The following is a 13,314-nucleotide window of genomic DNA, read 5'->3' as shown; positions in this document are numbered from 1 at the left end:
AAAAAAAAAAAAAAAAAAAGATGTTGGAGAGGGGACTTGAGGGGGGGGCTGGTATGAAGGTAAAGACGTTTGCTATGAATTCCTGGTAACCTGAATTTAATCCCTAGGAGAGATCCAACTCCAAAAAGTTGTCTTCTGATTTCTACACTTACACTATAGCACGTGCCCCTAAACACATTAAAACAAGGTTGCATAGTGGCACATATTTTGAGCTAAAGAAACTTTGAAAGGAGTAAAAGACAAGTTAAAAAATATTTATACCCTTTGGACTAGAACTCACAGCTTAAACTAAAAAGAGGAATACTAGGCCTATATAAGGACTGTTAGTGGGCTGGGAAGTGGTGGCACATGCCTTTAATCCCAGTACTTAGGAAGCAGAGACAGGTGGATTTCTGAGTTCAAGGCCAGTCTGGTCTACAGAGTGAGTTCCAGGACAGCCAGGGCTCTACAGAGAAACCCTGTCTCGAAAAACCAAAAAAAATTTAAAAAAAGATACTGTGACCAAGGCAAGTTTTATAAGGCCAACATTTAATTGGAGCTCTAAGTCCATTATCATCAAGATGGGAGCATGGCAGCATCTAGGCAGGCATGGTGAAGGAGGAGCTGAGAGCTCTACATCTTCATCTGAAGGCTGCTAGTAGAAGACTGAATTCCAGGCAGCTAGGATGAGGGTCTTAAAGTCCACACCCACAGCACCATGCCTATTCCCAAAAAGGCCACACCTACTTGAACAGGGCCACACCTTCTAATAATGCCACTCCCTGAGCCGAGCATATACAAACCATTACAATATCTATATCCAATATTTTTCTCCCCCCCCAAAAAAAGTTCTACGTCATGAAGACAGAGAAATGTGTTACTAAAAGTTGGGTATAATAAAGTATCTTGTACATCAATTAGGAATTAAGCTAGTGATTCAATAGACAAATGTAAAGGATGAAGACATACAGTTTATCAGAAAACAAAATACAACAAATTTAAAAGTATCTGAAAAGAAACTATAAGCTATTCTCTTCTGTAAGATGCTAAACTGTTGTCAGGGACATTTTCAGATCTGTATGGTATCTGATCCTTTTATTAGATTGTACTTTAATTGCAAGTGTGAGATTGAGACCGCCAGTGTCAGAGGTTAGAGTTGTACAGGGCAGGAGCTTTGACAATCAGACTCCAGATCCCCTGTCCTGTTCAGAATCAAACTCTAACAACTAGCAAAAGGATGCTAGTCATCCATGTCTTCATTCAGCATAAGACAACTCAAGGGACCGGCTCTGTCAAAAGTGGCAGCACATGGAGCACACTCAGGATAAGCCCATTTCTTTTGCCAGTGTGGGAACTTTCCAGTGCTGCCCTGTATCTTATGTGAGACCTCATACTTAAAAAGCATCTGTAGAAGAGGGAGAAACAACTCGGTAGTTAGAAGCACTGGCTACTCTTTTAGAGGATGTTGGTTCAACTCCCCACACTTACATGGCAGCTTATCTATCTGTATCTCTTCTGGAGCACAAATATGCAAGCAATCAAACACCTACATAAATAAAATTTTCAAGAATCGTATTTACTTACTTACTTATTCAAAAGAGTCTTGCCTGGCCTTAAACTTGCAGTCCTCCTGCCTTCACTTCCTGAGTGCTGGGGCATGTATCCACTACCAAGCCTGACTGTTTAGAACAGAACCTGAGTGAAAGCTTACCTGGATCCACTGTTCACGATTGATTTCTACACCATTGGCCCGAAGGGAGGTGATGGCTCGGTCAATGATCTTCTCCACCATCTGAGTGTTCCCGTTGGCCTCCTCAAGCTTGGCAGCTGTGATCCAGATGTGGCGATCTGTAGGAATGTTCTCACGTGCTTTATTTAAGACCTTGCGAGCATTTTCGTAAGTTTCTAGTCTTGCCAAAGCAAGCCATAGCTACACAAAAAAGAGCCATCAGGGAAAAAAAAAAGAGAAGTGTGTTGAATGCTGGTGGCACCTAGTGTCTTCTAGACTGGACAGCAAGCCAGTCTCAATGGCCCACAGCACTTCTGCAAAGTGCTTTCTGAAAGTTTAAGCAGAGCCTAAGTCATTCGCAGGAGCCCTTTTCACTACATCAACTGTGTAGGTATACTTCTGACACTGGTTAACACAAAAGGTTGATGGGACTCTAAATGTGCAGTGTGCCAGACTTGACAGTAGGGGCTAGACCAAGGGTGAACAAGATCGATTCACAGACAGTTGTATGATGAAACTTAGCCCTCTGGAATTCTCATGCCTCAAAACTACTGACTGCAACATTCCACCCCTAAAGTGTGCACTCACTCTTTAGTGTGAGTGTGAATGTGCGTGTGTGCCAGAGTACAGTTCATAACATAGTTTTCTATAGCTATCAGGGATGAGCAAAGAAGACTCAGTTTTTTCTATCTACCACATACACTGTGCACCATCACTTGTACTTTGTACCATGGCAACTGAAGCTACCTGTTACCTTATTTGGCAGCTATTGTAGAACACCATTTCAGGCTTCATATTGTCCTCTACTGCCAGGAATTATAGTTTAAATAAGCAGCATACATACGCAGTCTTAGTTAGGTGCTGGACTTAGGCCTTCTACAGTGGAGTGGTGGGCCTGAGCCTGGCAGACTCACCTCTACACTGGTGGGACAGCACTCTACTGCTCGGCTCAGCATGATTCTAGCATCTTCAGGCTCTTCAAGCTCAACAGCTGCTTTCCACAATCGAACAGAGTTTGGAACATGCTCAAGTGCTGGAAAAGTCAAATAACAAGAGTGTCAGGAGAGTACTGCCAGATGGATAAGAAATGCCCCCTCCATACCCCTCCCTTACCCCCTGATAATCAGGGGCTACAGACATGCCCATTTTGTGGGTTCCTTGATGTTGGGACAGACATAAAGTCAGACAGGAGACATTTTGATGTAGGATAGTTCTGTCATTGTTTGAGAGCTCTGTTCCTCTAAGCCTTTGTGCCACCCGGCAGGGCAGGCAGTCTCTGCAATGTTCCTTCCATTTTCACAGCCAGAGCAGACTGGCTGCTCCACTGCATACAAACTAAGCCTTAGGTGTACATCACTATGCAGACTAGAGCTGGCAAGTAGGAGCATCATGCACTTGAGATGTACAAGCCAGAAAAATGGGAGACATTCCATACAAACCCAAAGGGCATACCTTTGGGGGAATTTTATAGGTTCTCAAGGTCTGGGGCACATTAGGACTTCCCTTCTGTGATGAAACTCAGTACCTCTTTTCAGTAGGTACTCCTACTGAAAGTTAACACCTGGCCTGGAGCAGGTAGAGGCCTTGAGTTTAATTCCCAGCAACCACATGATGGCTCACAACCATCTGTATAGCTACAGTGTACTTATATACATAAAATAAATTAATTAATTAATTAAAAAAAAAAAAAAGAAAGAAAAGAAAGTTAATACCCAGTCTCAGAGCCTTAACCCTAGAGGTGCACCCTCCTGCCAATTGCTAAGTATTCTAGGTTTTGCCACATGGTGAGACCTAAAAGGACAGACAACTCAACAGCGAGTCTAGGTTCTTCTGACTCCACAGATCCAACACCACTAGAATTAATTGTGCCAATCCTCAGCACAAAAGAAAGCTGCGCTCTCCTGCCACATCTGCTCACCTACTGAGGAAGACGATCCCAGCAGGGAACTAGGACTGGCATGCCTTGGGAGGGGGACATATGTGAAGCTTCATCAGGATGGAAATAGAAAAGATGGGGTAGAGCAAAGGCAAGGACAGCATAGATTCCAGTAGGATCTACAGGCAGACACTTCCCACAACTAGAAGTTAATGACTTGTCTGCTACCCTATGAGCAGATATATGGTTCTAGAAAAGCCTTAGGACAGAGGGATTGAGAAGAAAAAAGTCTTGTCCTAGGAGTAAATTCACTGAGTCAACTGAGAGATAGTCCATGAAGACACACAGCGTGGTGGTCTGAATGAAAATGCCCCCATAGATTCATAGAGAGCAGCATTACTGGAAGTGTGGCCTTGTTGGAGTTAAGTGTTTCACTGGGGGTGGGCTTTGAGGTTTCAGAAGCTCAAGTCAGGCCTAGCAGCTCACAGTCTCTTCCCACTGCTTGAAGATCCAAATGTAGAACTCATAGCTCCTTCTCTAACACCATGTCTGTCTGAATGCCATTATGCTTCCATCCATGAGGATAATGGACTAAACTTCTGAACTGCAAGTCAGCCCCAACTAAATGTTTTCCTTTATAAGAGTTGCTATGGTCAGGCAGGGCATGGTGGTATATGCCTTCAATCCCAGCACTCAGAAGGCAGAGGCAAATGCCTGGTCTACAAAAAGTGAGTCCAGGACTGCCAGGGCTCTGTTACATAGAGAAGCTGTGTTTCAGGAAGGAGTTAGGGGGTTGCCATGGTCATGGTGTCTCTTTCTAGAAATAGAACCCTAACTAAGACAGATTTATACAGGATGGGCCTTCTATCTATTTTTCACTTTAGTCAGCATGGTGGCCAGGAAGACTAGCTGGATATTTCCCAAAGCTCTTAAGAGCACCAGAAGACAAAAAGGCCTTATAAGTCAAGTCCTTAACCTAACATGAAGTGCCACCATGTGCATATGTCAACTTACACAGCAGAGCACATAGGTCTCTGAATGTGCAGTGCTGTCTGAGAAGTTCCCATAGGCTTCACGTCCTACTTTTACTTCTCCGAACCTCACCACCAAAAGGCCTAGTCCAGAAGCAGAAAAATTCAGTCAAGCTGTGAGACGAACACTAACTCCTGTGGTATAATCAGGTTGCCAACCATACTCTGGGGAGACCATTTTACGGGTCAGATGATCTTGAGTCTTAATTTAACTCTTCTATTTGCAAGAATAAAGTTAAGACAAGAGTATGCAGAACCCACAAGGCAAAAACAAAAAGATTATACATTTGAGACTAGCCTAGGCTACATGTAAGACCCTGTCTTTAAAAGAGAGAGAACACAAAAGAATGAAGGTGGGGGAAGGGGGAAAGGGGAAGGGGGAAGGAAGGAAGGAAGGAAGGAAGGAAGGAAGGAAGGAAGGAAGGAAGGAAGGAAGGAGACAGACAGACTATAGTCAAAAGAAGCAAAAAAGCACCAACTGATGATCCAGACCATAAAAGGTCTAGGTCGGGGCTGGTGAGATGGCTCAGCGGGTAAGAGCACCCAACTGCTCTTCCAAAGGTGCAGAGTTCAAATCCCAGCAACCATATGGTGGCTCACAACCATCCTTAACAAGATCTGACTCCCTCTTCTGGAGTGTCTGAAGACAGCTACAGTGTACTTACATATAATAAATAAATAAATCTTTAAAAAAAAAAAAAAAAAGGTCTAGGTCACCGGGCGTGGCGGCGTTTAGGAGGCAGAGGCAGGCAAATTTCTGAGTTTGAGGCCAGCCTGGTCTACAGAGTGAGTTCCAGGACAGCCAGGGCTACACAGAGAAACCCTGTCTCGAAAAAACAAACAAAGAAAAAAGGTCTAGGTCACTGGATCACTAATCCAGGTAGAGAGCTAACCCTTGATACCTACAAAAGAGGGAAAAGAAAATCCTAACTCCAGTACAGTACACAGTTAGCATTTGCTCCTTGTGTGCACACGGTAATAGTGGTGTTTCTGTACCACTTCTTCTTCTACCTTTGTGCACTTCAAAATTCCATTTCCAGAGCACAAGCTATCCTGGAGGGGCTATACTTACAGAGTCACAAACCTGTCCCTGTACCGTGAATAAGGAAAACTTGGATGACAGTGAATGTTGTGCTCACTCACTATAGAAAGGTAAAAGCATGCCCCCAACCAGTGTGAGGACATCCCTACTAGAGTCCCTGATTTACAGAGTCCAAGGGCAAAGGCAACCAGCCCAGGAAAAAGGACTCGCGACATTACCAGCTACTCTCACAAAAAGTCTGAGCAAAGGAAGAGTCAAACTGCTCTCCAAGAGAACGAAACACCAGAAAACAAGACTACTACCTCCACAGCACAGTCTGAGGAGTACCGCCCAGAGAGGCTTACCTTTCCGAAGAACACGCTTCTTTGCTCGAATGTCTGTTTCTAGTTCTGCTGCTCTGATGTAAATCCTAACAGACTGCGGGAGATGACGGACAGCTTGTGCCACCACAGCCTTGGCTGTGTCCCCAGGCTGTAACCTAGCTGCTTCTAGCCAGACATCTTCACTCTGGGGGGGAAAAAAAGAGAGCAATAAGAACATGTACAGGTATGCCTGTCTGGGAAGTTCTGATTTGTGTCTAAAGTTCAAAGAATTCCACAGAGGGTTTCTTTTATTATCAGAAATACCTAGTCCACACAGGAAAGCACATGACATTCAGTTGGTTTTATAGCACTTTTTAATCTTATCTTAATCATCCCACACAAAACCTGTGTTTTGTTTTGTTTTTACTTATTCTTATTTTATGTATACAGGTGTTTTGCTTGGATGCATATCCAGAAGGAGGCATCAGATCCCCCAGAACTGGATTTATAGGCAGTTGTGAGCTGCCATATGGCATCTGGCAATCAAGTCTAGGTCCTCTAAAAGTGCTGCCAGTGCTCTCAACTGCTGAGTCGTCTGTCCTGAGTCAACATCTAGGTTTTCTATATTATGTGGCCTGAGAAGTTTATCACTTTTAGTGATGTTAACCCTGCCATTATAAAGGTAAGTCAGTCTCTGCTCCACACAAAAGCAATCAAGAAATTCCTTTCCCTCCATTTATAACCTTACTCTGACTCTATTTTTCCAGTGTAGGTACCATGCCCGGCAGAAAATAGAGGGTTTCCTGGGAGCATAAATCATGCAGCTGTCCAGAGAACTATGCTATAGCTTCACCTTGGGGCACATCTCTGTCCCTTTCATAATAAGGTTTCGAGCCACTTGTAACTTTCCAGTGACTTCTTCCAGGCGAGCTGACGCAATCCAAGCTGGTGGGTGGTGAGGGTTTGTTTCTCGAACAGATTTGAGAAGTAGTCGTGCTTTCTTGATGTCACTGTAAATATCAGAAGGCACAAAACATCAGGCCACACTATCAGAGGTATGGCAATAGCCAGGGAGAAGGCTGCTCCATGCATAAATTGTTAAGGAAAACATGCTGAAGTCATAAAATCCAAAAGCGCTCTACTCGGGCGGGGCGGGGGGGGGGGGAGGCACTGAGCAAACAAACTGAGGTCTGAATACCCAGACAGGAACCATGAAACCCCTAACAAGCTGCTTTCTTTCTCTTTCTTTCTTTCTTTCTTTCTTTCTTTCTTTCTTTCTTTCTTTCTTTCTTTCTTTTTTGGTTTTTTGGAGACAGGGTTTCTCTGTGTAGCCCTGGCTGCCCTGGCTGTCCTGGAACTCACTCTGTAGACCAGGCTGGCCTCGAACTCAGAAATCCGCCTGCCTCTGCACCCCCCCCCCCCCCCCCCCCCCCCCCCCCCCCCCAGTGCTAGAATTAAAGGCATGTGCCACCACACCCGGCTAACAAGCTGCTTTCTAGTTCACCACAGGCACTGACCTTATTATTTATAAAATATTTAATATATACAGTAAAGGAAAATATGCTTCTACTACATTTCTCAGTACATCCATGCCATATTTTGACTGTATATTCTTTTTTTAAAAACTCCACAACAACACAGTAAGTAGTCAGAGTTCCCACTTCACCCATCAGTTCTGCAGCACACTCACTTTATGTCCCCACCATGGGTTGGGATCATGGAATTTAAATCTGTCAGGTAGCCTTTGGGGTCCACAACAGTCTGCCCACTCACTGAGTCAGATACCTGCAAGATAGGTAAAGGTGCGAGTCAGCTAACATCACCAGCAATGTTTAAAACAATGAATTATCAACAACCCGAAGGCCCTCCCATCACACCTCACCAAGAGTAAGCAGTCAGGAGAAAAACAGCCCTCTGTAACAAACAACAGCTAGTGATTAGAAAAACGTCTTCTACGTGAAAAGGGCAGAAAATCTACAAGGATTAATATTGGGGTATCAATTTCAGCATCACTGAAAGTGATAAACCAGGCAGCTTGTCAGGCCACATAATATACAACACCTAGGGGTGGAAGCCAGAGAGATGGCTCAGCAGTTCAGAGCACTTAAGAATGGCTCCCATAGGCTCATAGGCAAATACTTGGTCCTCAGTAGGTGAAACAATTTGGAAAGGCTAGGGGGTGTGCCCTGTTAGAGGGGATGCATCACTGGAGGTGGGCTTTGAGGTTTCAAAAGACTTGGCCACTCTAGTAGTGTGTGTCTCTCTTCTAAGAAATGAAATGAGAAGAGAAAATAAAATAAAAGTAACCAAGACACTAAGACACAGAGAGATCCTAAAAGTCCCAGGGGAAAAAAAAACTCAAGTAAACACTAAAAAAAAAAAAAAAAAAAAAAAAAAAAAAAAAAAAAAAAAAAAAAAAAGTCTTTTCAAGATTGACTCAAGTAAAAAGTTGATATTTTCAACTTTTTAAAAATTTCAATACAGCAGTTCGTTGTACTATTCTTTTTTTCTTTTTCTTTTTACTTTTCTTTGGAGACAGGATTTCTTTGTGTAGCCCTGGCTGTCCTAGGACTCATTCTGTAGCCTCTAACTCAAGAGATCCGCCTACCTTTGCCTCCCTGAGTGCTGGAATTAAAAGCTCATTCTACTACTCTAGCTGTGAGTATTTAAATTTCCATGATAAGCCATGCCTGACAGCACTGACCAGTAATCCCTGCTACTTGGAAGGCTGCGGCAGGAATGACCAAAGTTTAAGGCCTATCTGACTACATAATGAGTTCAAGGCCAGTCTAGACTGGGAGCTACTGAGTATAAGTTCCAAAATTAAAAACTAAAAAGAAGCTAGGCATGGTGATGCACAGCTTTAATCCTAGCACTCTGGAGGCAGAAGCAAGTGGATCTGTTAATTTGAGGCCAGCTTGGTCTACATAGTGAGTTCCAGGAGAGCCAGGGCTATTGCACAGAGAAACACTAAAACAAAAATAAACAAACAAAAAAAACCTAATAACAGCCAGCCTGGTACACACACACCTCTAATACCAGCGCTCAAGAGGCAGAGGCAGGCAGAGCTCTGGTCTACACATCAAGTAATATCAGCCAACTAGTGAGACTCTGACTCAAAAAAAAAAAAAAAAAAAAAAAAAAAACAAAGCAAAAAGTATAAAAAGGCCTGGAGACTGGAGAGGTGTCTCACAGCATAGAGACCCAAATTAAGGGCTGGAGAGATGGCTCAGCAGTTAAGAGCACGGATTGCTCTTCTGAAAGGTCCTGAGTTTAATTCCCAGAAACCACATGATGGCTCACAACCATCTGTAATGGAAACTGATACACTCTTCTGGTGTGTGTCTGAAGACAGTTACAATGTGCTTCTCTAAATAATGATAAATAAATAGTATTTTTAAAAAAAGACCCAAATTAAAATCCCCACCAGTCATGTGTTACAAACAAACAAACAAAACAAAAAAACTATGCATGGCCTTGTGTACATGTAACTGCAGCCAATTAGTCTAGCCACAACAGAGAGCTCTCAGGCATTAGGTGACAGGGCAGGATACCTAACAGCCTCCCTCTGGTCATGTTTTCCTACTCTAGCTCTAACAGGAAAATCTACTGTCACAATAAAGATGTTTCTCAGAGCCTCAGAGACTAAGGGGGCTGGAGAGATGTTACACTGTTCTTCCAGAACCCAGACTTTTGATTCACAGAATCCACATGCTGGCTCATCTTTAACTCTGATTCCAGAGAATCCAATGCCCTCTTCTGGCAGCTGTAGATACTGCACACACACAGTATACAAGACATACAATACAGGCAAAACACCCATACATATAAAATAAAAATAAAGAAATCTTTAGAAAAAAATTGACAAACTGGAAGTCCACTGAGTTCAGACATGGGCAGCGTACTTTAAACAGGAAGAGGTAACAAATAAGATCGGGCAGTGCCAGTGCCAGAGATGTCACCAGCAGGTCCAGGATAGGAGCGTAAAACAAGGAAGGTAATATGCGCAGTAAAAATTACTTCGAAGACATTTCAAAAATGCTGACTTAAATGTGTTGCATATAAGTCTATGAATTCGAAACACAGTAAGAGTTAAGAGAAAAAAAAAGGAAAAACCACCCAGAATTTCTCTGAAGATCAACTACTAAGACCATGCATGGCATCAGTCAACTGTGATCCTATAGCACACAAGAGGCTGAAACAGGAGTTTGAGAATAAACTTGGGAGGAAGAGACAGGATCTCTGTGAATTCAAAGTCAGTCTAGTTCACATAGAAAGTTACAGGCCAGCCTGAGGCTACACAGTAAAAATGCTGCCTCAAAAAAGAAAAGCGAAGAGAAGAGAAAAGAGAAGAGCAGAGCAGAGCAAGGACCAGGGCCAGGGCCAGGGCTGGAGATGCAGCTCAGTCATAGCATGCTCACCTAGAATATAGAAAAGTCCATCTCTCCAATAGCACACACAAAACCATTAAATCACACTGCATATTTTACAAGGTAAAATAGGCATACACAAGTTAACATAAAAGATGCAATCAATAAGCTATTGCGTTATTATAAAATACTTGCTGTTATAAATTTTCAAAAATACAGTAACAAAAGGTTAGACATTTAGTTCAGTGATAGGACACTTGCCTAGCAAATAGAGAGCTCTGAATTTATTCTCAGTGCTTAAACGAGTTAAGCTTTCTCAACAGAACACACGGGCTTTGTTGGGAATACACTCATCCCTATACCTACAAGGGACAGACTAGCAGGACGAACGGAGCTGGACCTTTATTTGCTTTGCTGTGTGTGTTCATGCCCTATAGAGAATCACACAAATACTAACCTGTAGAAAGAATCGCACCTACTCTATGACAGGGCAGAGTATCACTTCATGACAAAAAACAAAGATAAACTTTACATATTTCTGTTTTTAATTACTGAGTGTTTTGTTTTGTGTTGGGGATCAAACCAAGGGCCTTACACATGCTAGGCAAGAGATCTAACAACTGAGCAACATCCCCCAAATATTTTGCTTTTTCCCCATTTCAGTAATAAGAAAAGATACATGACGAATTCTCACCTGGCTAAGCCTCATGTCCATCAGCGTATTCCTTGCCTGGCCAATCTTCCTCATGTCCAGCTCCCCTGTACCAGGTGTCATCAATCCTGGTGTCATTCCACCTGGGTATGGAGTGTTCAGGCCTCCCGGGTAGGGTGTGTTCAGACCTCCAAATTGCTAGGAGGATAAAACACTGGTTTGAACTGTTATAATGAAGATCCCCACCTCCTCTAAACACTGCCCACTTAGTCCCTATGTCCTAATGGGGCATGGCTATACTGACTCTTGCCACAGCACAGTTAGCTACAAAAACAATCAACACTCACCCTTCTCACCACGTCCTTATCCAGACTAAAGAAGCTCCATTTGCCTCTGTTCATATACTCACAGTTTGTCGGGGATCCACAGAAGTATGGTTCTCTCCAGTCTGTAAGTGTTTGGCAAAGAAACTATCAGGAACAGGGGTCAGCTTCTCATAACGTGGGTTCCGCTGACGTTTGTTTCTGGCATCGCCAACTTCTGGGATGCTCAGCCACTCTTCTTCTGTGACTTCTGCCAACTTCCTCTGGAGATATATCGATCCCAAACGTTAGTTATTATTAGATTTCACATTTGCTCTCCCCAAGCCTCTGGCCCATTGTGCCTTAGAAAAGACAGAAATGGTTTTTCCATTTAAAAAAAAAAACTTTAGGGGTCGGGCATGGTGGCACACGCCTTTAATCCCAGCACTCAGGAAGCAGAAGCAGGTGGATTTCTGAGTTCCAGACCAGCCTGGTTTACAAAGTGAGTTCCAGGACAGCCAGGGCTACACAGAGAAACCCTGTCTCGAAAAACCAAAAAAAGAAAATAAAGAAAAAGAAAAACAACTTTATTCTTTATTGCATGTATATATATGCATGTGTGCATACGCATATGCGAGGATAAATGGCAAGAGCTTTTACCTACTGAGCACTGAGCTGTTCTGATAGCCCTGGTTTTCCAATTACTTTAGAGAAATCAATTCATTGGGTTGGCACTATTTTACCAAAAAGTAAATTATCAGATCAAAGTCTAATAGATAGTTTGGAAAGCATACGCCTAAATGAAGAGAATTTTAATAAAGACTGTTTTCCTACCTTTAACAGTAGAAAATGGGATTTTTTTTTTTTTGCTTTATTTTACTTTTTAATGTATATAACAGATGATCAAACTGATACTGAAGCAAAAACTTCTCTGAGCTAAGTAAAGAGCATCATTAGTAAAGGCTCAATAGTGTTACACCAGAGCAGTTCTGCCCTCTGCTGCTGAGGTGAAGGCGTGGAATGTTAGCCCATCTGCTCACCTTAAGGTCTGAAAATTGCTGCTGGATTTTGGGACGTTCCATTCGGTATTTCTCAATCTCTTCTTTCTCCCTTTGCTCTCTAGGAAATAAAACATGTGCCTGCATTAGAAATATCACATGTAGGCTTAGGGCACTTGTTGTCCCTATAGAGAACCCTGGGTTATTTTTCTAGGACCTACATGGTAGCTCACAGCTATCCACTGCTCCACTTCTAAGGGGTCCAATGAATGCCTGTTTTTGACATCTATGGGCACTAGGAAGGCACTTAGAACATATACATACATGTAGGCAAAAAAAAAAAAAAAAAAAAGTCATATATATATATATATATATATATAATAAATCTTAAAAATGAAACCCATTAAAGAAAGAAAATTATCTATTGCAAAACAAAGTTGGTTTCTTGTATATCTTTGTTTGTTTATTTTTGTTTTGTTTTGTTTTGTTTTTTCGAGACAGGGTTTCTCTGTGTAGCCCTGGCTGTCCTGGAACTCATTCTATAGACCAGGCTGGCCTCGAACTCAGAAATTCCCCTGCCTCTTCTGCCTCCCAAGTGCTGGGATTAAAGGCGTGCGCCACCATGCCCAGCTTCTTGTATATCTTAATTAAATAACCAAAAACAATTCCACACATTTAACAGTTAACTAAAATGTATTTTAGGCAACTATAGATATTAGCAAATCTAGTTGTTCAATTATTTACCAAAGAAAACAGGCAAAAACTAAATAAACTGGGTATCTTACTTTCAGAGACATTCAAATAATAGTATGTTCAAAATAAACCCATTGTAGTCAGGCAAAGTAGCATACACCTGCAATATGAATACTGGGAGGCAGAGGTAGGCAAATCTCTGTAAATTCAAGGCCAGTCTGGTCTATGTATCTATGTAAGGAGTTCTAGAACAACCAGGACTATGTAGAGAGACCCTGTCTTAGAAAGAAAGAAAGAAAGAAAGAAAGAAAGAAAGAAAGAAAGAAAGAAAGAAAGAAAG

General features: G+C 42.4%; 1 protein-coding gene across 1 annotated transcript in view; it reads right to left on the bottom strand.

The window, feature by feature from the left end:
* Prpf6 (pre-mRNA processing factor 6) overlaps positions 1-13,314 on the bottom strand; it is a 49,639-nt gene that overhangs the window by 16,091 nt on the left and 20,234 nt on the right. Inside the window, exons 4-11 of the mRNA XM_021192672.2 lie at positions 12,324-12,402; positions 11,391-11,567; positions 11,024-11,179; positions 7,650-7,744; positions 6,813-6,969; positions 6,002-6,164; positions 2,623-2,741; positions 1,691-1,909 (exon numbers count right to left, since the gene is read on the bottom strand). Of these exons, the coding sequence (XP_021048331.1) occupies positions 1,691-1,909; positions 2,623-2,741; positions 6,002-6,164; positions 6,813-6,969; positions 7,650-7,744; positions 11,024-11,179; positions 11,391-11,567; positions 12,324-12,402 (1,165 nt within the window). The remainder of the gene's footprint in view (positions 1-1,690; positions 1,910-2,622; positions 2,742-6,001; positions 6,165-6,812; positions 6,970-7,649; positions 7,745-11,023; positions 11,180-11,390; positions 11,568-12,323; positions 12,403-13,314) is intronic.

Source organism: Mus pahari, chromosome 3, assembly GCF_900095145.1.
Source record: "Mus pahari chromosome 3, PAHARI_EIJ_v1.1, whole genome shotgun sequence".
NCBI lineage: Eukaryota > Metazoa > Chordata > Mammalia > Rodentia > Muridae > Mus > Mus pahari.
Note: the sequence above shows the minus strand (reverse complement) of the source record. Positions and strands in the feature narration are given on the sequence as shown.